We start from the raw sequence: 25,138 nt of genomic DNA, 5'->3' as shown, positions 1-25,138 counted from the left end.
TCTTCAATATTGAAACTTTTATTCTTTCAGAAATATTACAGGGCACTTACAGGGTTAAGGAAGAGCAGAGTCCTATTGTCATTGGTAGTGCAGCTTATTGATAAAGAATATTATATACACTGTGACACCGATTCAACAAGACCGGCGATTTTCTCTTTCGTGGTTGAGTCAGACACTCATGATTCATGAAGAGTGTCATACCAGAAATATTACTCCAGTCTAAGATTCTGGCATAAGGAACATCACAGATCATCATGAATTAGACTAGCTGTGGTGTCATGCCCCCTTACATACGCCGGTCAAGTCCAATCTCCACCTAGCTCCACCCATTTTCACTTAGCTGGGATAAACTGGAGCCAAAAGTCTAAAAATTTTTGCGCAGCTCCAAGTTGCGTCAGCATTTTTCTATTTTTCAAAGCAATTTAGACCAGCATTCTGGCAAAACTGTTAAAATGAAATAGGACCTTAGTGCAAAATTATTAGGTGAGTATTTTAAATCTGAATGCTTATTGGATGAAGCGGATCAGGTGATGTGTATTGGTGTAATAGGGAGAGAATTATTATGCAGCTTGTTTTCCTCAGGTAAAAGGAGCCAAAAAAAATTGAAATTACACTGAAAAGTCAAAAATTGTTAACTATCTTACAGAGGGATGCAGCGCTTTTGAAATTGCTAAACTATTGGTGCCTGATCATACAACCATCACAAGTTTTGTTGCTAATAATCCACAGAAAAAAAACATGTTGAGAAAAATTGACTGGTTTCTCAAAGGTTTTATGGACTAAGGAGATGAGTGTCTCTTGACCGACCAGATGGATGGGCCCATGGCTGGATCAGTAACGAGCACAGACTACTTTGACCCAAATGCCAAGGTGGAGCTGCTATGGACTGGTATTATTAAAAATGAGCTAGTTGGACCATTTCATGATTTTTAAGCAGGACAAAGCTCTACCACATGCATTGAAGTACTCCACTGCTTGGCTAGCCAGTAAAGGCTTTAAAGATTAAAGAGTAATAACATAATGGCCCAATAATGGCCCCTTCCTCACTTGACCTAAATCCTAATGAGAACTTGTGGGTCCACTTAACTTTTTCCTGTTGCAGTCTTCTCACGGATCTCATCGGCTTGACCGTCGATGGCAGTCTCATAGGATTGGAACAGAGTGGACTAGGATTTGACTCTTGAGCTTTACTGACATGGAGCATGAATCCTAGTCCCAACTAGAGCAGACAGAATTTGTCATCCTCCTGTGCGGAATTCAGGCCCTGCCAGGCAATTTAGGACACCTTGATGTCGTTGACTTTCTGCTGAAGCCTGTTACACTGGCCTCAGCGACATGTCTGGAGTGCGCCTGCTCCACTCACTTTTCTGGCACCAAATCTGCCTGTGGTTTGGTGCGCAGGGCTTTTATATAAAGGAAGTCCTTCCTGTGGGTCAAGTCCAGTACACAAAGTCGCTCCCCCTGCAAATCTTCCAGCACAATTTGCCTCTGCTTGATTTTACCTGGCCAGGAGATGGCAGTCTCTCCTCATTAATGGCACATCCTGTAAGGGCTCTGCAGGGATTTCACTGCTTCTTATTACAATGACAAACCATCAGCACCCTGTGATCTCGACACGGATGCACCAGTGGGCGGGTGGAATGATGTGCCCCCTGCTGAATTGTGTTAAATGCTGCTGTCAGAGACTGACAGTGAGATTTAACAAGTTAACAGTTGCGGACCAAGCTCCACTCTACCCGCGGCTGTTGGAGGCACAGGTTGGCTGATTAAATCAGCCATTCTCTGCCAGTAAACATACGGGTTCCGCGTTTGAGCCCGCATCAAAGTTAGGGAGCTGGCATGTGACGTACCAGTACATCATATGTCAGTAAGTGGTTACATTTTTGTAGTGACTGACAGCACTGTAGTTGTTCAATAATATAATGAATAATCAAAAAAACAAATTGCTTAATAACTGTGCACACAGTGTATACTTTGCAATTCATATACATTGGAGTATCATGATCACTGCTCATTGTGTGCCATGGCAAGTAATTGGATGATCGTGTAAGTTGTGGTCAAGTGGTAGATGAAATGAGGGTGATATTGTTCCCCCCAAAATGTTACAAAACAAATTCCTGATGCAAGTACGCTTTTTATTATCAAACAAGGCCTAATCCTTGGCAGTGATGATTCTCTCAGAGATACAAGCTTGGGGGTTACACATGAACCTTGGCACAACTTTTAAATGGTTACGTTCATAAAAGTGGGCACAAGGAACTGTGCTCCTCAGTGAGGCACCTTTAGTCGATCAGCCTTTTTGAGGAGCCACTACTACTGCTGGTGATCAATATGAATACTAGAATGGTTGCACAAGCTACATACAATCACTCTCTAGTTCCTTCATCACTCGCATTAGGTTTATGGTCATCTGTGTGGTGTCACTCTACTACTAGGGTTAGGGCAGAGACAGACTGCCGTATTTCTCGTGCGAGAATCTCATCGCACTGCATGGACTGGCCCGACACCTCTCCTGACCTGAGCAAGACAGCGTGAAGGATTACTATGCAGCTGTCAAGCTCAAGTCAGGAGAGCCGACAGCCAACATGAGGTTTACGATGCGATTCTCACGCGAGAAATAGGGCAGTCTGTCTCTGCCCATACACAGTCTTTCTGCTGTATCCTGTTGGGCCTACCTTACCTCATATGACCCTGCACAGACAGTACTCACTTTTCTTCAGCTGTTTAATTTATTATGGCTATGTTCTTACTCAATTATGCAAATTCTTATTGCCTCTATATTCAGCTTTGCTGTGAGGTGTCACACCCAGGATCTGGCTCCCTGAGGCCCTTTTGTGGCTAAGGCTACATTCACATTTGCGTTGTGTGGCGCAGCGTCGGCGACGCAATGCAAAACGCATGCAAAAACGCATGCAAAACGCAGCTTTTTGTGACACATGCGTCCAATTTTGGCATGATTTTCGGACCCCAAAAAATGCACCATGCAGCGTCCTGTGCACCCTAACGCTTGCGCCAAAAAAGATGCATGCGTCACAAAACGCAAGACAACGCATGTCCATGCGCCCCCATGTTAAATATAGGGTCGCATGACGCATGCGCCGCTATGCGTCCCTGAACCTGCGCCCGACGCAACGCAAATGTGAACGTAGCCTAAGAGAGCTTTCCGGAATGTCTGCAGGTGTCTTCCACAGTTCCACATCACTATATATGCTGCTTGTAGGTAGGATAATGGCAACATATAGCATAATAATTCATTTAAAAACTATCCGGGTAACTGCACACTGGTCTAATCTCATACCCTTAACGACCAGAGGTATTTCAGTTTTTGCTTTTTGCTCTCCTTCTTCCCAGAGCCATAACTTTTTTATTTTTCGGTCAATATGGCCATGTGAGGGCTATGTGTTGGTTTTAACATATCATGTACTGGAAAACGAGAACAAAATTAGAAGTGTGGTCAAATTGCAAAGACAGTGCAATTCCACATTTTTCTTTTTTTTTTCTTTTTACCATGTTCTCCAGGCCATTACAAGTTCATAGACACCAAATGTGTATAGGTTCTTTTTATCTAAGTGGTGAAAAAAAATTCCGAAGTTTGTAAAAAAAAGTGCCATTTTCTGATACTTGTAGTGTTTCCATTTTTCGTGATCTGGGGATGGGTTAGGGCTTATTTTTTGCGTGCCGAGATGACGTTTTTAATGATACTGTATTGGTGCAGATACTGCAGATATTTTTATATTGATAGATCGGGCGATTCTCAACTCGGCGATACCAAATATGTGTATATTTATAGTTATCATATGAACTCGAGCGTGGGAACTTTTCCCAGGCTCGAGTTCAAATGAGGACATCCAGCAGGGGGCGCATCACCACGAATCAAGGTAACTACAGGACATTCCCCTGCACTCCATTAATTCACAACATTTTACAGACAGGAGCGGGTGCATTAGCACAGCTCCTGGCTGTAAAATGATTTAACTCCTTCAGATGGATTTACATCGTTGGACTGACAGAATGACGGAAGGTATGGAATATTGTTGTTTGTTTTTTTTTACTTTATTTCAGGTGACAAGGGTCCTCAGGTGGATTACCAGTATAATAAAATATTAAAACACCCTGTGTCTTTATTTCATTAAAATACTTTTAAATAATGTGTGTGTGTTTTATTAACCATTTCGTACTATTGGATTAATAATGGGTAGGTGTCATAATTGACGCCTCTCCATTATTAATCTGGCTTAATGTCACCTTACAATAGCATGGTGACATTAACCCTTCATTACCCCATATCCCACCGCTACACGGGTATGGGAAGAGCGAGGCCAAGTGCCAGAATAGGCGCATCTTCCAGATGTGCCTTTTCTGGGGTGGCTGGGGGCAGATGTTTTTAGCCGGGGGGGCCAATAACCATGGACCCTCTCTAGGCTATTAATATCTGCCGACAGTCACTGGCTTTACCACTCTGGCAGAGAAAATTGCGCGAGAGCCCACGCCAATTTTTTCCGCGATTTAACCCTTTATTTTACAAGCTACAGCGCCCAAATTTTGCACATACACACTACTAACATTAGTAGTGTGGGATGTGCAAAAAAAAGGGATATGAGATGGTTTAGTGTATGTAAACCATGTCTCATATCCTGTCGGGTTTGTGAAGGAGAAATGAAAAGCCGGCAATTGAATTACCGGCTTTTAGGATATCTTGCGCTGAATTAAATATGAATACAGTACATATATATATATATATATATATATATATATATATACACATACTGTATATATGTTTTAACGAACGTTTGAGCCGAAAAATCCATTAGATGTCGGTTTTGCAAGCCTGCGAGAAAATATCGCAGTGCGGATGCCATACGGATTACATACGGAGGATGCCATGCGCAAAATACGCTGCCACACCCTGCCTACGGATGACATACGGATCACTATTTTGGGAACATTTCTGCGTATTACGGCCGTAAAATACGGACCGTATTTTCATACGCTGAGTGTGACGCGGGCCTTAGACATTAGATTGTAAAATAAAGTGTTAGCAGAAGAACAAGGCCAGAGGGCTGAAGGGCACAAGAATTACGAACTGTTTGGCAGTATGAGAACGTCGGCAACTGTCTTTAGCGGTTATTCCTATAACAGAATGAACTAGGCACTTAGAAGCGTGCGTTATTCACTTCCTACAATGGGAAGCCGGACGGGATGACGTGTGAGAAAGACGGGATGGGTCTTATGGAAACTGCGAAGCCGGATGGAGTATCCTGGGCGGCCAAGGGAGCTATTTAGCGAAGGGATAACGCAGGCGGAACAAACAGACAATGTGGAAACGTACTGTGCTGTAAGATCAATTGAACTCAAGATGCTAAGTAAAGTTGAGCTATTTGTTAAAAAGCGAGTGTCCCCTGATTTTTGTTGTGGATGTTCCTGGATTCGAGAGCCTGGAGACAGCAGAACAATCGGGCACTGTTTATTTGTAGGGTGCCAGGGTGTGGAAACACAGCAATCCCTCACCAATGACTGTCGCCCTGAACACCTTACAACTAGGCATAGTGGGCAGGATCAAGAATCCTCATGTAAAGAAAATGGAGGAATCCCTGAAGCGGTAAAGATAGCAGCCGTTAGAAGTCCCAACATTGCAGATGATGTTGTGAAGGCTGGAGGAAGCTCCACCCATCATGGGCATCCTTACAGCAATATAGCCCGAAAATTTGTCTGGCCTGGGCAGTGGTCTGTGCCCATATGTTGGACCATTGTGAGTGGTGCCCATGGCTAAGAAAGAAGAAACCCTGCCCATTGCTGCAAGTCTCTGAAGAATGGACCGGAAATTGGAAAGAATGGGCGGAGTTTCTGGAAGTGACCCAACCCAGGGACTGGCAGGGTCTGGAAGAAGAACCCCTTGTGCTGAGCAGCTTAGCGCAATTACAGGAGAAGACGGCAAACAACATGCAGTGCACAAGCATGTCCTTCTGCAGCGGCATGGCACACCAGGAGTGGGCACAGCGACTTGAAGGACTCCTTCCAAGAACCCCATCAGTAGGTTCCTTTGACGCGGCCAGGGGCGGTCGTGGCTGTGGAGCCAAATCGGGGCGGCCGAAGTGAGCAGCCACAAGCGGTGAGTCCACATCAGTCCCCAAGCCCAAAGCCCCTGCCTTGCCATGTATGTGGAGATGGTCTTGGGACCAACCCTAGAGGAGGTGAGATGGGTAGCAGGGGTGATATAAGAGAAAAAGCGGTAGGAGAAATTAATCCCGGTGGAGTTGCAGCATCTTGGGGGAGGAGCAATGGCCAGCTGGATGAAGTGCAGCCGTGTTCAACATTTTAATATGGCTTGAGGCTCATCAGGGAGATAGGGACTGACAACAGAGTCTAAGTGAATGCCAGGTCCATCCGGTTTTAGCGGCTACGGGAGTGGGATCTTTATTAACCCCTTAACTCCCGGGAAATTTTCTGTTTTTGAGTTTTCGTTTTTTGCTCCCCTTCTTCCCAGAGCCATAACTTTTTTATTTTTCTGTCAATATGGCCATGTAAGGGCTTGTTTTTTGCAGGACAAGTTGTACTTTTGAACGACACCATTGCTTTTAGCATATCCTGTACTGGAAAATTGGAAAAAATTTCAAAAAAATGCATTGAAATTGCAAACAAAGTGCAATTCCACAGTTTTTTTTTTTTTTTACCATGTTCACTAAATACTAAAACTGACCTGCCATTTTGATTCTCCAGGTTATTACAAGTTCACAGTTCACAGTTATTTAAGTGGTAAAAAAAATCTAAAATTTGTTTATAAAAAAAAAAAGTGTAATTTTCTGAGACCTGTAGCATCTCCATTTTTCGTGATCTGGGTCTGGGTGAATGCTTATTTTTTGTGCGCTGAGCTGATGTTTTAATTGTTTAGTATTTAGTGGTTAGTGTAGATACAATGTTTTGATTGCCCATTATTGCATGTTATTGAAATGTAGCGGTGACCAAAAAAATGTAATTCTGGCATTTTAATTTTTTTTCTCTTTACACCGTTTAGTGATCAGGTTAATTCTTTTCTTATATTGACAGATCGGGCAATTCAGAATGCGGTGATACCAAATATGTGTATATTTGATTTTTGTTATTTTATTTTGAATTTGGCGAAAGGTGGGAAATTTGAACTTTTAGACTAGAAGTTGCAATATTTTCATCGCTTCTGCTACACACAGGCGACAATCAGAGGTCATGCTGACCCATCGGTGACCCACGATCATGTGACGGGTCACCGATGGGTGGAGCTAGTGACGCCCTTCCTTTTAAGTGCAAGTTAAATGCCGCTGTCACAGATTGACAGTGGCATTTAACTAGTTAACTGCCGTGGGTGGATCGAGATTCCACACGTGGTTGTTTTGCGGGCACATGTCAGCTGTCATGTGCCCGGAAAGGTGTGGGCTCAGCGCCGGAGCCTGCACCAAACAGGGGAAATCCGACATGTGCGCATTATTATGGCACATGTCGGAAAGGGGTTAAAGAAGATGGGCCTAGGCAGTGGCGGTCACTCTGATCTCACTAGAGGAGGATCATTGAGTGGCAGAGGTACAGGAGACTGCATCACCACAGGCGGAGACCACCTCTCAAGTGAGGGTCACTACCCCTAGGTCCCAAGCAAGCGGCAGCAGCAAACCCTAGCAGGAGTCATACTAAGCGGCAGAGTTCAACACTCCCAGGAGAGGGAGTGAGGAGTCAAAGTCCAGCGACTCCTCTATGGGCACCTATAATCTGCCAGGTCCCAGAAGTGGCCATTTACTTTGGCCATGAATTTAAAGATAACCTGAATGCGGCCGCTTTAAAGTAAAAATAGCATCCAGAAGGCAGCGTGCTAGTTGCACAAATTCGTGACTGTTCTGCTATCCTGAGGGCAGGAAGCCCAAAAATGTGCTGGAAGCCACAGGGACTGGCTAGAATAGCCGAAGGTTCTTTTCCTTGCAGTGTGTTGTTTTTCCCCTTAATCCAAGTTCTTTTGCGTATGTTTGCATACCGTCTGCTGAACTGCAGAGATGTGAACACTTAAAGGGCCAGAAACCCTGGTAGCCCTATGGACTGTGTGTAACTGCCACATGGACTCTGTTCCATTGTCCTCATGGACTCTGCCTAATATTTACCATGAACTTTTCCCCAGGGACTGCTGGGTAGCACTGCATTTGTTAAAGCTATAGCATAGGACATACTGATTAAGTTTGAAAGGGGAAAGATTCAGTTGTGGGCATAGAAGAAGGAAGGATTTGACCCAGCACAGCCATCCAGGTAAAAATAAGTACTTATTGGTACATGTTAACAAGCAAGATAAAGGAAACCCGATGCGTTTCTGGCTCGGTAGTAGAGCCCTTAGTCATAGGATGTTACAAAAAAGGATGTTCCGTATCTCTCAGTTGTGGGCATACTAGATATAGGCAGTAGGAAGTAAATTGCACTGGTTATGATACAGTTAAATGTTTGGAATCAACCACAGCATGGGAAGCGGCAGGGTCAGTTAATAAGGGGAGCACTTACTGGTTTAAGTGAGACAGATGAGCATTAGAGATTAGACTGCAAAATAAAGTGTTAGAAGGAGTTCAAAGCCAGAGGTCTGGAGTGCACGAGAAATATAAACTGTTTGGCTGTATGAGAATGTCGGCAACTGTCTTCAGCAGACATTCCTGTAACGCCCGAAGCCTACAGCCCGATCTAGGCACTGAGAAGCGTGCCTTATGCTCTTCCTACAAAACATGTGATGAAGACGGAACTGGTCTTATGGAAACTGCAAAGCCATTTGGAGTATCCTGGGCTCGAAGGGATAGCTTAGACGGAACAAAGACACTGTGGAAAAATACTGTGCTGTAACATCAATTGATCTCAAGATACTAAGTAAAGTTGAACTGTTTGTGGATGGGATTAAGAGTAAAATGGCAGTCGTTGCTGATGACAACACACTATGTAGGATACTAAAATCTGATGTTGCATGCACGCCTCTCATGATATGAGGGCGATACAAAGGAAACATGGGTTGTGGTTGGAATCCTGAGGAAATCGTACTCAGGGCAACCATTAATTATAATTTTTTTACAGTAGAGGGGAGGTAAATGTTTACAGGCACACAGCTATGACACAGTTCTGAGCTGAAGTTGATCACAGGGGTTTTAGTGATGCTTGTTTTCATCACAGAATCGCTTCTCTTCATGCAATGCTTCATAAACATATATGAAAGTCTCTTTACAGATAACTTCACTTCACACACAGAGTCTTAAACTAAGCAAAACTGTACCTTGCTAATGCAGTGAGGTGGAGGGAAGGGAATGAGTCCGGTGATTTAGCTCTCTCACTTCTAACTAGATGTAATAAAGATGATCCTGGCTGTCCTGATTGCTTCTATGATTATAGCAATCACTTCCCAGGAAGAACTGGTCTATACAGCTTGTCTGATTTTAGTCTGACAGGAGACTCTCTAAGGGTACCGTCACACATTGAAATTTCCATCGCTACGACGTTACGATTCGTGACGTTCTAGCGATATCGTTACGATATCGCAGTGTCTGACACGCAGCAGCGATCAGGGATCCTGCTGAGAATCGTACGTCGTAGCAGATCGTATGGAACTTTCTTTCGTCGCTTGATCACCCGCTGACATCGCTGGATCGTTGTGTGTGACAGCGATCCAGCGATGTCTTCGCTTGTAACCAGGGTAAACATCGGGTAACTAAGCGCAGGGCCGCACTTAGTAACCCGATGTTTACCGTGGTTACCAGCGTAAACGTAAAAAAACAAACCGTACATGCTCACCCGTCGGTGTCCTTCAGGTCCCTTGCCGTCTGCTTCCTGCTCTGAGTGCCGGCCGGAAAGTGAGAGCAGATCACAGCAGTGCTGCGATCTGCTCTCACTGTACGGCTGCACTCAGAGCAGGAAGCAGACGGCAAGGGACCTGAAGGACACCGACGGGTGAGTATGTACTGTTTGTTTTTTTACGTTTACGCTGGTAACCAGGGTAAACATCGGGTTACTAAGCGCGGCCCTGCGCTTAGTTACCCGATGTTTACCCTGGTTACCCGGGGACTTCGGCATCGCTCCAGCGCCGTGATTGCAACGTGTGACCGCAGTCTACGACGCTGGAGCGATGATTATACGACGCTGCGACGTCACGAATCGTGCCGTCGCAGCGATGAAAATTTCAATGTGTGACGGTACCCTAACACACACCTTACTCGTGGATTTCCAGGACACAATAACAACTTTCCAAATAGTCAGTTTAATTGAAGGCTCTGGTGGATGCCTGATTACTGGGGTCCTGTCATTACATCAGTCCTATGTAATTTCAGTCAAGTTTTTGAACTAATAAAACAATTTTATATACAGATATAGATAGATAGAAGATAGATAGATAGATGATAATAACAAATTTCTCACGCTGCGAACGGTGACACCAGTAAGGTTACCGCAGTTCATCGTATTTGAACTGTGATAACTTTACTTGCATCAGCACTCGTTGCAGCAGCTAAATTCAGACGCTACTGTCATTGTGATCTGGCTGCCGTGCTGAGCGGTCACAGATGTCACCGCTCAGCTCTGCATCCGGATGTAGAAGAGTCGGGGATCATCGTGGGGTAGATTTACAGTGGACCCCTTTGGATTATTTTATTTTCTTAAACGTAATAAATGGGTAAAAGAGGATTGGAAGTGTTTTTAACAATTAAAAAAAAATTTCTGTGTGTGTGTTTATTGCTTTTGACTGCAGGGTTAGTAATGGGGGTTTATGACAAGACGCCTCTACACTACTAACCCCTGGGCTTGATGTCAGCTGACCTCAAAACCATTACCCTGTTTTCCAAAGCTCCAGTGCAAGTGGGAAGAGCCAAGGCTAAGTGCCAGAATTGGTGCATCTAATGGTTGCGCCATTTTTGGGGAGGCTGAGGACTGGTGTTATTAGTCTGGTAGGGGACCAATATCCATGGCCCCTTCACAGCCTATTAATATCAGCATGCAGCTGTCTGCTTAGCTTTTGTTAGTTATTAAAAATAGTGGAGACTCCATGTTATTTTTTTGGGGGGTCCCTTCCTTTTTAATAGCCAGTACATGCTATGAAGACAGCTGCGAGCTGATATTAATAGCCTGGGAAGATCCATGGATATTGGTCCCTTCCAAGAATAATAATACCAGCTCACATCTGTCTGCTTTTTCCCTCAGCTGGGTTTTAAAACTAAGGGGGAACCAATGCCATTTTTTCTTTATTTTTTTTTTTATTGATTAGCTAAATACCGTACATGTACAGTGAACTACACATACACTGCACTAACTGTGAATATACTTTTCTCGGCTGATGAAAGGTATGTTTGTTGTGAAATGGGTGCGTAAATGTCGGATGGCACACGTATGGTCTGTGTGCCATGCAATTTTTTTTCTTACACCCATTGACTTGCATTGATGAGTCTCGGCTGTTTTATGCTGCCATATGCAGCATGCTGCAAATTATTTCTCTTCATATTCCAGGTGAGGGAAAAATTGCAGATGAACACTGCATAACTGAATAACATTTTTGTGAGTGCAATTCAATTTTTTTTTCTCTAATGGAGGGTCATATCATGGAGAGGTGTAGGAACAAAGGGAATACAATGTCAGTTTCAGGAGAACAGCGGCATTTACACCAGGTAAAATATTGCATATTTATAACAAATTACAGTGCCCATTTAAAAAGATGAAAATACTTCACTCAGTGACCATCATGAGTAAATAGTATTTAAGTGTGGGAACTTTTTCACCTTTTCAGCAGCTTCACCGATGTCCTCACGTTTGCTGCAGTCCACCAGATATGTGTATACTTTGGCTCCAAGATTTCTGCATTGTTCAGCAGTTTCCTCAACGCCATTCTGTCAAGAAAAGAATTCACAATACTCATTAGCAAATACTAACAAGATGATTATGTGTTGTATGCATTAATGACATACTCCAGCATTCAGGTATACTTGCATTGAAAAGATTGGCATTTCAGGCTGAATTCTGTGTTTCTCAAGATCTGCCAAAGCTATCTGACATTTGGGTTGAGCTACTTTGGTAGTGAGTGGCAGTGAACTACACTGAACATTATTTCTGCAATGCAAGAAATCTGAAAGATGTAGCATTTATATATACTGTATATATTTGGTCTTTCTGCTTTCCCGAAAACGGTTGTATGTTTGAATAACAACCATGAGGGTGGTGCAGTGAACTAATTTGTCTACTGAGTATTGGCCTCTGGACTTTTTATCAGTAATTTGTCTGATTAACTTTAGTTAACGTACATGTTTGTCTTTGAGTGTTGTGTCACTATATATTTTTTTAAATGGTGTAAAATAAATGTTATGTTAGTCTAAGTGAGCACCTGGTTCTTGTTGTTTGGTGATCAGATCCATAAACAGCACACACAGAACGACACTTGTTCATGGCACCGGTTTTTCCTCCTCATTTTTCCTAAACATGTATGAAACAGATGAAATATTCTTTAATACAACTAATCTGGTTTGTGTAAACCTACCCTAAGAGTGCCGATAATTGGCCATTGTCAACAAGATGTGAATCAACTAATGAAAGGGTCACGGACTATTCCTGACGGTGATTCAGCTGCTTGTCACGGGGTTACCGCGATGGAGAGAAGACAGAAGACTGCAGCGTCTGGTTGCTCCTACTCTGGTGCTGAGAAGAAGCACTTTTCCGTCTTATTAAACGTGTTATTTCTTCTGGCAGAACAGGGGTTAATCGGCCATGTTGGAAATCCCTGGCTCGGTTAGCCACTCTTTTTCCCTTTATAATCTGGGCTCTATTACTAATCCACGTCAGAGTTAGTTTTATGCTGCATGGCTACAGAAGGGAGAACAGTTGGTATGAGAAGGAGTGCTGGAGGAGTTATAAGCGACTGTTGTTTGGTTTGTACGCTTGGTAATTCCTTATCCTTCCCTATTTTGGTTTCTTCCCCTTCCTGCACACCCCAGTGGATTCATCTGTTATATGTGAGTGAAAATTTTGTGTGTGTGGAGTTTTCAGTTACCCCTTGTCTTTGTTGCCCTGTTTGTCGGGTTGGTGTAGTGCAGTGCACAGTAGTGCCATCTCTTCCCTGGGTGGGGGAAGGGAACAGATGGAGGGCTAACTTAGGAGATAAGGCAACGGCAGAGGCCTTGGCTTCTTTGCCATCTGAAGTGTCCCAGGGAACAGGGCGAGATATGGAACGCCCTAGTGTTAGGGCCAGAAAAGGAGCCCCTGGTCCCGGGTCACCCGACAGCTGTGTCGTAACACTGCCTCTGATGATGACCCATTGACAGAGTGGTGGTTTCTTTTCCGACCTGCTGTGTTGACGGGTCATGACTTTCAACGTCATTCTAATTGACAGTCGACTCCCCCTGTTAGGCAGCAGGGATTCGGCTGTCAATCAGAATGACGTTGGCAGTCCCGTCCTGTCAACAGAGCAGAGTGGAAAATAATCCACCACACTGTCAATCTGACATCAGCAGAGGCAGCTGAATTGCCAGCATGAGCAGTATGTGACCGCTCTCTGCAGGCATAGAACGGCGTCGGGCATAACAGGCAGATAGGTAGCAACCACCTGCCTGTTAGTGCTTAGGCACTTTTTAGAAATCAAATGGTAAGACTCTAGAGTCGAAAAGCTCAAATAGAGTCTGTTCTTATCTGATAATCAAGTGGTTTAAAATATTATAGGTATGCCCACCTGATGGGGTTTTGACAGTCACAACTCTTATAGAAGCATGACAACAGCAGGTCCACCAATGAGATACAATGCAATAAATGAGGAATACGGTGGATCAGAGTCCGCGCTGCCCATGGTTCAAAGGTACAATCAAACACAAAGGTGAAGCATGAATGCGGTTTATTGCGTTAAACCTTGAAAAATGTTGATAAAAAACACATTCATGCTTCACCTTTGTGTGTGATCGTACCTTTGAACCTTGGGCAGCGCAGGCTTTGAACCATTATATTCCTCATTTATTGCATAGGCACTTTTTCTGTTTCTTAGAAAGTCATGGATCTTTCTTCTGTATAATATAAATTAAAATGCAGCATTTGCCTAATATAGTATGATTATCAGCAGTACCCACAACTTTACTTAAGGGAGTGTTTGAAGACTAGAGCAAGGAAGATTGGAGAGCTCAAATTCCCACTGATTGACCTTTCATCTGGATTTGTTACATTATAACAAGCTCTGGCTGTTTTGCAATAACTTGTAGTCTAGAGTCCATTCAGTGTCTATGAACTGCCATAACCAGCAGCCTGTTCAAGGATCTTTATGAACCCGCTGTTTATTTAAGTATGGTACCTGCAGTTTTTCAAACGCATAGTTGCTCTTTGAATGATGCAGTGTGTATAGTTATGGTATGTTGCTGAGACCTTGACATACGAGTGGCAAGTTGTCGAGTAGGTTTGGATATCTTGTGACTTAGGTGATAAATTTATGGGTCAGAAACATTTTAGTTATGTTGCAAAGTAGCTTTAGTGTCTGTCAGAGGCCATTAGCTAAAAAAGGCTACACCTTGACAGACTTAACACTAACAACTTCATCTGGCAGATACCAGATGAACCCCGTCCTTCACTCTTTAACCACTGTACAGGGATCTGGTCTTCCAATGGAACCCAATGAGTGCTTCCAAGGAGGGACTGCTGTCCAGAGGCAAGAGAAGGCTAGCTACCTCGGTCAGAAACAGGAGTGACAAGACAAGGACAGAAACAGAAATCAGAAACCATAGACAGAGGGATAACCAGGGTCAGACGCCAGGTAATCGGTCAGAGGGTAGTCAAACTAGCAGAGGTCAGATTAGGGGGGATAAAAGAATAAGACAAGGTCATGGTGCAAGACGGGTCAATCACAGGGATCCACAAACAAGAAAACAACAGAGTTCAGGAAGCTTTGAGGCACAATACCTGGCAACCGAAGTAGGAAGCTGTGAGTTTATATAGGGTGTGGTACCATCCCATATGTCACAGCAATGAGATGATTACACTTGATCTGCAGCACACCCTGACTGAGTGGAACCACAGGTCTCAGTTAAACTAATCTCTGACTAGACAGCGACTGGACTACTGGCTACCACATCTTCTGTAGCACTAGCGCCACTCGCAGGGTGAAAACGGCGGCACCTGTGACCAAGGCAAATGTAGTTAGAGCAGATTTGGGTAGAAATGCGACAGTAGCATCTCCTTATTGCAAACTAAGTAGATTGGGCATTTCCGTAATCTCATATAATAAACTACTATAATGAAGATGCGCCAATGCACATTACAAACATGTGCTGCATGGGTTAGCGGCCCACTCAAAGTTCTTTCACGATTCTCTATCTCCTGTTTTATACCCGTAGCTATGCCTCTCCCGTACTTTATACTCTCTTGCCACAAGCTTTTGTCTAGAGATGTTTAGCTGACTACATTTTTTTTAATGCAGCAATAAAAATAAGTTAGAAATAAAGTCCAGAAAATATACTTGACACTCACCATATAATATTCATAATGCTTTTCATTCCATATTAAAAAATTCCATGATTATCAGAGCAATGCAGCTTCGGGCTCCTTCTCACAGAATCAGCACTACGCCGGTTTCGCATCCCATATGATGCTTCTTCAGGCACCTCCTGAGTGGGATGTGAAACGGTGACACTGCTGACTTTGTGATAAACAGCCCAAGTCTTTTAATATGGAAGAAAAATCAATATGAAAATTATGGTGAGTGCTGTGTACATTTTCTGGACTTTATTTCTATATTTTATGGTTATCTATTCTGGCTATTTGTGGATACTGAGCACCATCAGGTCAGACTTGGTGCGTTTCATTCTGCTGTGATATTGTGAGGTATGGTTGCCAAACATGGAATTTTTGTGAGTAGAAAAACTTATATTAACTTATGCCAGCCCTGCAGAGGCCAAAATAACACTTTTTTGGCCTATTTCTGGTAAATAAAGGCCTAGCGATACTTTTGACTTATATGATAAAAGTAGGACTCAAAGGCCAAAGGCAAATTGAAAAATGCCTAATCTATATGGCAACCTACTATGATAAAATAATATAAAGCAATGTATTGAAAACAAGAATGTCCTATGAAGATTTTGTCAAATTATACAGCCTCTTTGATTTTCACAGACAAAAAGAAAAAATATATAATTTTAATATGGGGTGTGTTCTGTTCACAAAAGTATTGCAAAACTCATATGTGATCTTGGCACAAGCACCTGACAAAAATAAGTTATTGTCATATGAAATAGAGCACAGTAGTAAATGGAAGATGTAAGATGTACAGCTATGAAATGAAGGACTCCTCAGGGTCTTGGCTAAGTTTATGAGCTTTTCCAGAGATTAAAATGTAAGCTCTTAAAAACATTAAGAAGTGACAAGCCACTGAAATCAGCGTGTCGGTCACTACTGTGGGCTGCTTTTCGCCCTGCTGGTCAGGGAAGGAGCAGAGGCTCTGCACTAGTACAGTAGTTGAAAAGATTTTTTCTGCAGGGAAGTAAAAGGGGATTGTATTGTCAGCTGCAAGAGGGTGCTGGAGACTGATTCTCCCATTCGAACGGAGTACCCGTAGAACCAATGTGGGAATATGTAGTGGGGTAACGTTTGTGGTAGCAGAGGTTGCAAGTTGCGACCACGAAGGGGCCTGAAGGGCAAGTGCACACTCCTGGATACCTGGGCAAACCTCCATTTTCGACTGTATTTGCATATTCAGGACACTCGTATAGTTGAAAACTATGGTAAAACCAGCCTTCTGGCTATTACATTAGTTAACACATGATGCTTCTATGCTGCTCCTTTAGTCTCACAGGAACAGCATGAGGGCAGGCTGTGTAGTCTGGAGGACAAAGTGATGTAGCCAAGAGGGAGAGCGCTAAAGAGGTCGAGGGCTCTATAATGGCTGCTACTGTTTAAGAGCAGTGAAGAAAAGAGGGCCAATTTTGCAGTTACTTTCAGCCAAAATAGAATGACAACTGCCGCTACTAGAGAGTTCACAAAGTGAGCCTTCATTGGTACCGATGGGCTGCATTCACACACTGCGTCTGCACACTGGCGGCAATACATGTAAAATGATGAAACTGTATACACTCACGTTTACCCCAGGCCCCTCTGGCACCGCGTCCCTGTTTCCCCTTGCTTGTCTTCAGTTTACCTCAGCAGCAGACTACACAGCCAGTTTACCCCATGTCTCTGATGCAGCCACTGTACAGCATGAGCCCTCTCAGGCCAGCGATTGGCTGCAGCAGTGATGTTGGGTTTACTGGCTGTGAAGTCTTTGGCTGAGTTAACAGAAAACAAGCAAGGGGAGACAGGGACGCAGTGTTGGGCTGGGGGAAAAGGTCGAGCATATATTATTTGATACACAGTATATTGCTGCTTTTGTGCAGTTTTTTGTTATTGTCCTGGACAACCTCTTTAAACATCTGGTCATATTAACCCCTTCCTACACTGTGATACATTCAATTATGGTGCTAGGGGGTATTCCGTGTCTCTGCACTCAATACTCCACAACTTGGACAAATAAATAAAAATTAGTTGCAGAGCTATACCATTGGTCTTATATATATATATATATATATATATATATATATATATATATATATATATATATATATATATATATACTATATATACAGTACAGACCAAAAGTTTGGACACACCTTCTCATTTAAGGATTGTTCTGTATTTTCATGACTATAAAAAATTGTACATTCACACTGAAGTCATCAAAACTATGAATTAACACATGTGCATTATATACTTAACAAAAAAGTGTGAAACAACTGAAATTATGTCTTATATTCTAGGTTCTTCAAAGTAGCCACCTTTTGCTTTGATAACTGCTTTGCACACTCTTGGCATTCTTTAAGAGGTAGTCACCGGAAATGGTCTTCCAACAATCTTGAAGGAGTTCCCAGAGATGCTTAGCACTTGTTGTCCCTTTTGCCTTCACTCTGCAGTCCAGCTCACCCCAAACCATCTCGATTGGGTTCAGGTCTGGTGACTGTGGAGGCCAGGTCATCTGGCGTAGCACCCCATCACTCTCCTTCTTGGTCAAATAGCCCTTACACAGCCTGGAGGTGTGTTTGGGGTCATTGTCCTGTTGAAAAATAAATGATGGTCCAACTAAACGCAAACCGGATGGAATAGCATGCCGCTACAAGATGCTGTGGTAGCCATGCTGGTTCAGTATGCCTTCAATTTTGAATAAATCCCCAACAGTGTCACCAGCAAAGCGCCCCCACACCATCATACCTCCTCCTCCATGCTTCACGGTGGGAACCAGGCATGTAGAGTCCATCCATTCACCTTTTTCTGCATCGCACAAAGACACGGTGGTTGGAACCAAAGATCTCAAATTTGGACTCATCAGACCAAAGCACAGATTTCCACTGTCCAATGTCCATTCCTTGTGTTCTTTAGCCCAAACAAGTCTCTTCTGCTTGTTGCCTGTCCTTAGCAATGGTTTCCTAGCAGCTATTTTACCATGAAGGCTGCACAAAGTCTCCTCTTAACAGTTGTTGTAGAGATGTGTCTGCTGCTAGAACTCTGTGTGGCATTGACCTGGTCTCTATTCTAAGCTGCTGTTAACCTGCGATTTCTGAGGCTGGTGACTCAGATAAACTTATCCTCAGAAGCAGAGGTGACTCTTGGTCTTCCTTTCCTGGGGCAGTCCTCATGTGAGCCAGTTTCTTTGTAGCACTTGATGGCTTTTGCCACTGCACTTGGGGACACTTTCAAAGTTTTCCCAATTTTTCGGACTGACTGACCTTCATTTCTTAAAGTAATGATGGCCACTCGTTTTTCTTTACTTAGCTGCTTTTTTCTTGCCATAATACAAATTCTAGCAGTCTATTCAGTAGGACTATCAGCTGTGTATCCACCAGACTTCTGCACAACACAACTGATGGTCCCAACACCATTTATAAGGCAAGAAGTCCCACTAATTAAACCTGACAGGGCACACCTGTGAAGTGAAAACCATTCCCGGTGACTACCTCTTGAAGCTCATCAAGAGAATGCCAAGAGTGTGCAAAGCAGTCATCAAAGCATAAGGTGGCTACTTTGAAGAACCTAGAATATAAGACATAATTTCAGTTGTTTCACACTTTTTTGTTAAGTATATAATTCCACATGTGGTAATTCATAGTTTTGATGCCTTCAGTGTGAATGTACAATTTTCATAGTCATGAAAATACAGAAAAATCTTTAAATGAAAAGGTGTGTCCAAACTTATGGTCTGTACTGTATATATATATATATATATATATATATATATATATATATATATATATATATATATATATATATATATATATATATACACACACACTACATTATATATACACTCACTGGCCACTTTATTAGGTACACCTGTCCAACTTCTTGTTAACACTTAATTTCTAATCAGCCAATCACATGGCGGCAACTCAGTGCATTTAGGCATGTAGACATGGTCAAGACAATCTCCTGCAGTTCAAACCGAGCATCAGTATGGGGAAGAAAGGTGATTTGAGTGCCTTTGAACGTGGCATGGTTGTTGGTGCCAGAAGGGCTGGTCTGAGTATTTCAGAAACTGCTGATCTACTGGGATTTTCACGCACAACCATCTCTAGGGTTTACAGAGAATGGTCCGAAAAAGAAAAAAAATCCAGTGAGCGGCAGTTCTGTGGGCGGAAATGCCTTGTTGATGCCAGAGGTCAGAGGAGAATGGGCAGACTGGTTCGAGCTGATAGAAAGGCAACAGTGACTCAAATCACCACCCGCTACAACCAAGGTAGGCCTAAGAGCATCTCTGAACGCACAGTGCGTCGAACTTTGAGGCAGATGGGCTACAGCAGCAGAAGACCACACCGGGTACCACTCCTTTCAGCTAAGAACAGGAAACTGAGGCTACAATTTGTACAAGCTCATCGAAATTGGACAGTAGAAGATTGGAAAAACGTTGCTTGGTCTGATGAGTCTCGATTTCTGCTGCGACATTCGGATGGTAGGGTCAGAATTTGGCGTAAACAACATGAAAGCATGGATCCATCCTGCCTTGTATGGAGCATCTTTGGGATGTGCAGCCGACAAATCTGCGGCAACTGTGTGATGCCATCATGTCAATATGGACCAAAATCTCTGAGGAATGCTTCCAGCACCTTGTTGAATCTATGCCACGAAGAATTGAGGCAGTTCTGAAGGCAAAAGGGGGTCCAACCCGTTACTAGCATGGTGTACCTAATAAAGTGGCCGGTGAGTGTATATATATATATATATATACAGTTAGGTCCATATATATTTGGACAGAGACATCATTTTTCTAATTTTGGTCATAGACATTACCACAATGAATTTGAAACAAAACAATTCAGATGCAGTTGAAGTTCAGACTTTCAGCTTTCATTTGAGGGTATCCACATTAAAATTGGATGAAGGGTTTAGGAGTTTCAGCTCCTTAACATGTGCCACCCTGTTTTTAAAGGGACCAGAAGTAATTGGACAGATTCAATAATTTTAAATAAAATGTTCATTTTTAGTACTTGGTTGAAAACCCTTTGTTGGCAATGACTGCCTGATGTCTAGAACTCATGGACATCACCAGACGCTGTGTTTCCTCCTTTTTGATGCTCTGCCAGGCCTTCACTGCAGTGGTTTTCAGTTGCTGTTTGTTTGTGGGCCTTTCTGTCTGAAGTTTAGTCTTTAACAAGTAAAACGCATGCTCAATTGGGTTGAGAACAGGTGACTGACTTGGCCATTCAAGAACATTCCACTTCTTTGCTTTAATAAACTCCTGGGTTGCTTTGGCTTTGTTTTGGGTCATTGTCCATCTGTAGTATGAAATGATGACCAATCAGTTTGGCTGCATTTGGCTGGATCTGAGCACACAGTGTGGCTCTGAATACCTCAGAATTCATTCGGCTGCTTCTGTCCTGTGTCACATCATCAATAAACACTAGTGACCCAGTGCCACTGGCAGCCATGCATGCCCAAGCCATCACACTGCCTCCGCCGTGTTTTACAGATGATGTGGTATGCTTTGGATCATGAGCTGTACCACACCTTTGCCATACTTTTCTCTTTCCATCATTCTGGTAGAGGTTGATCTGGGTTTCATCTGTCCAATGAATGTTCTTCCAGAACTGTTCTGGCTTTTTTAGATGTTTTTTAGCAAAGTCCAGTCTAGCCTTTTTATTCTTGATGCTTATGAGTGGCTTGCACCGTGCAGTGAGCCCTCTGTATTTACTTTGATGCAGTCTTCTCTTTATGGTAGATTTGGATATTGATACGCCTACCTCCTGGAGAGTGTTGTTCACTTGGTTGGCTGTTGTGAAGAGGTTTCTCTTCACCATGGAGATTATTCTGCGATCACCCACCACTGTTGTCTTCCGTGGGCACCCAGGTGTTTTGCATTGATGAGTTCACCAGTGCTTTCTTTCTTTCTCAGGATGTACCAAACTGTAGATTTTGCCACTCCTAATATTGTAGCAATTTCTCGGATGGGTTTTTTCTGTTTTCGCAGCTTAAGGATGGCTTGTTTCACCTGCATGGAGAGCTCCTTTGACCGCATGTTTACTTCACAGCAAAACCTTCCAAATGCAAGCACCACACCTCAAATCATCTCCAGGCCTTTTATCTGCTTAATTGAGAATGACATAACAAAGGGATTGCCCACACCTGTCCATGAAATAGCCTTGGAGTCAATTGTCCAATTACTTTTGGTCCCTTTAAAAACAGGGTGGCACATGTTAAGGAGCTGAAACTCCTAAACCTTTCATCCAATTTTAATGCGGATACCCTCAAATGAAAGCTGAAAGTCTGAACTTCAACTGCATCTGAATGGTTTTGTATAAAATTCATTGTGGTAATGTCTATAACCAAAATTAGAAAAATATTGTGTCTGTCCAAATATATATGGACCTAACTGTATATTAATCTATATGCACATATTACGTGCCTATATTATAGCACCATACAGCCCCTTACAGACATTGTCTTCGCTATCCCCACTGGAGATCACAGTCTAAACTCCCCATCATTAAATCTTTGGAGTGCGGGGGAAGAAAACTAATTACACACACACACACCCACACACACACACACACACACCCTGGTCTATCACTATATGATCTTGGCTTTGTGCTAATCAGTATGATGGTAATATACCATGATATGGTGGCGATATTATTCGTCCATTATATAACAGTATCCAAGCCACAACCTGGTGGGGAGGGAAGTCCCCAAGCTTAAAATGTGCCCTGGGGTCCATAGGACTGTGATTATGCCCCCTAGGCACTGTATCCACATGGAAGCAACTAATGATGGAAATAATTTATTTTTAATTACTGAAACAATGTAAATTACTTTAAAGCAGTTTTTTAAAGCCTTATGTAGTGTTTGATGTGAAAATGACTAATGAGAAGACCCCTTTACCTGGCTGAATCTCTGTATTTGTGTGCAGCCTCACATACCCTTGTAGAGTTACCCATATAACCATAGTGATGAAGGCACAGAACAATAGTAACTCAGTTACATGAAATCTTACATGGTCGCTGTATATCATAAAGCCTCACTCGGATTTACAGTGACAGCATCGTAAATGAAACCTCTGCTGGTAACTCACCTTATTAATATCCCATAACACCAGGACACTGTGCAGTTTTGCAAACTCTGTAGCAGTGATCTTTCCTATGCCATGACCAGCACCGGTGATCAGTACGATTTCTCCACTGACTGATTTTCTTTTTGCAGGAAGGAATAGCATGACCATAGCCTCCAGGTAGGAGTAGGCGATGGTGAGCAGCAGCAGAAGGATTTCCAAAACAATATTCATTGTCCTCTGTGAAGAAAAAGCTGTTCTCTCTAATATGTAGAAGGGAGAACTCAGCCAGTAAGCAGACGTCATAGTTCTGAGGCTTGCCAATCTCCAGTTAACTCATTCAAAGCCTTATCGAAGCTACAAATGACTTATTCTTTATGAATAATGTGTCTTTTGTCGCTTGAGAGCTAAGCCTATTTTCAAAGATTTTTTCAGTTTTCTTTTGCAATCATTGCTTTTTTTAGATTGACTTTATTGTATGAATCACTGTTTTTTTGCGGAACAAGTTGTTGTTCTGTTCTGTGATATTCATATTTTGTTGTGCCTCTTGTATATATGTGAGTCACCCCGCCTGGGCCGTGGGGTACTTGGTATCGGGTCCTGAGTTCCCAGGGGGATGTCACGGTGGCGATCCGGTCCGTGGCCCTGGGCGCCAATGTAAAAGGGAAAGATCTTTAAAGGGAATAAAGTTTATGTTCGTGACGCCACCTGTGGTATTCGGTCAGTGGGGACCGACGCTGCTTTAAAGGGGTCCTCTGGGGTGATGTTATGGCAGCTAGATGGTATAACTTCCCACAGGTGAAATATATCCCCAGGGCTCCCGATATGTAGATGGAAGATGGTGAATGGCGCAGTAAAGAAAGAGGACGCAGGCTTGCAGTCTCTGTACCTTGTTTACTGAAGACTTCAGGCAGCCACAGTCCAGGGCACCAGATCACAGGGCAGGCAGGGTCCGGCCGGCTTGGAATCGATTCCAGAGTCCCCTTTACCAGATGGAGTTAAAAGCCTTCCTTTAGCGTGGTGGTGTTGTAGTCCCTTACTGCCTATGGCTTCAGATAAGGTCCTCATGGATCTCTCTCTGTCCCCCGTATAGGATAGGACAATACCTGCATGACCGGTAACTCGAGCCTGTTTATAGGGACTCTAGCATGTCCCGGCTCTGTTACTATGTCTCAGGTGTGTGTGGCGGACAGGTAACTTGCAGTTCAGCTGTCCTGCCGGTCTCTGATGTAAGTCGTGGAGTCCCTTACAGTCCTCGGTGTTCCTGCTACCGGTGTCTGCACCTGAGAAGGAGGCAGCCTGATCTTAGCTGGTCTCCCCTGATGTTACTCTTCTGTGCTTCGCTCTCCTGCACACTCACTGAAAAATGTTCGGCTTTCTGTATGTCTCTTCCTCCAGGGGCTGCAGTAATTCAGACTACAGGCCCCTTCAGACCTTCTGACACTCTAGGTCGGTCTGCTCTCTCCTCTGTCTCACAGTCTGAACTGAAACTGAACTCTTTCCCTCCAGATCAGGATGTATTTATAGGGGAGTTCACCCTAAACTAGGCTTAGAGCTCCCCCTTCTGGTCTGGAGTGTGAACATGTTGTATGCATTGTGGTTACCTGATAAAAGATATTCCTTCATCGCTTCCAAACGTAACATCACTCTCCCCGTGAGGAAAGCAATGCTACTGTGACGACCAGGACCCTGGGGCGCCACACTCCCCCCCCCCCCCCCATTAAATCCAGTACTCCCAGACTGGGAAAAGAAAACAACAGTTACAGGTTAAATAGTGCAAACATTTTGAAAAACATTTTTGAAAAACACATTGGAACAATTATAAAACTTTGGCTTCCCTTTATGGGAGGTATATTTGGCTTGAACGCTGCAAAAACAAATTTATAAAAGTACATCTGGTTTTATGCCAGGGTGTCTTTGTTTATAATTTAAAGTACCGATGCGAGGGACCCGTCATAAACCCCCAATGTAGTTCTTGAGTGAGCTACAAGGCGTATCCAGACCCAGGGTTCACCACACCAGACGGTTTTGCTTCGGGTCTGTGAAGAAACAAACAAGGCCCTACCCATGCCGGCAAGTGGGTAGAACCAGGGTGCACCTTGAGGGTGCCAACTATGTACAAATACAGTTTTTGGGTAATTCACTGTCCATTACCCTATTGTCCATTTTAAACCTGTAACAAATGTAAGTAAGCAATTTAAACAGGTAACAGCCATTATTGACATTTTTAATCCCTGTAACGAGCTGGGATTTGACCTTTGGTACTACGAGTAGACCTATGCAATTCCTGATCTAACATATCTGCTGTTACTGTAGTGGACCCACTAGTGTGTGTACTTCTTGTAGGCTTGCGTTGTATTTGCAAAATGGGCAAGTGTCTGCATCTTCTCAGATTCACCATAGGTCTGACAGATTCACCAATAACAGAGGGTGGATTCTCTGGTTCCACTGCTGGGGTGACGTTTGCTGCTGGAGCCTGCTGGTGTAAAGTCTTTTTTGGTTCAGGATGATCTGGAATCACATTTTGTTCTGGTATTTCCAGCTGGGGAAAATTCAAGACAGGTATCACTATGGCCTGATGCACTTGAGTCC

The 25,138-nt window shown here is 43.3% G+C and overlaps 2 protein-coding genes across 3 annotated transcripts in view; one reads left to right on the top strand and one right to left on the bottom strand.

Moving 5' to 3' along the window:
* Window positions 1-22,839, bottom strand: part of LOC143787380 (17-beta-hydroxysteroid dehydrogenase 13-like) — a 67,404-nt gene extending 44,565 nt beyond the window's left edge. The window contains exons 1-2 of the mRNA XM_077276062.1: window positions 22,571-22,839; window positions 11,742-11,849 (exon numbers count right to left, since the gene is read on the bottom strand). Coding sequence (XP_077132177.1) covers window positions 11,742-11,849; window positions 22,571-22,780 — 318 coding nt within the window. The 5' untranslated portion in view covers window positions 22,781-22,839. The remainder of the gene's footprint in view (window positions 1-11,741; window positions 11,850-22,570) is intronic.
* LOC143787332 (UDP-glucuronosyltransferase 2A2-like) overlaps window positions 1-25,138 on the top strand; it is a 312,401-nt gene that overhangs the window by 41,000 nt on the left and 246,263 nt on the right. The gene's annotated exons all lie outside the window — the stretch shown is intronic.

This window comes from Ranitomeya variabilis, chromosome 1, assembly GCF_051348905.1.
Source record: "Ranitomeya variabilis isolate aRanVar5 chromosome 1, aRanVar5.hap1, whole genome shotgun sequence".
NCBI lineage: Eukaryota > Metazoa > Chordata > Amphibia > Anura > Dendrobatidae > Ranitomeya > Ranitomeya variabilis.
Note: the sequence above shows the minus strand (reverse complement) of the source record. Positions and strands in the feature narration are given on the sequence as shown.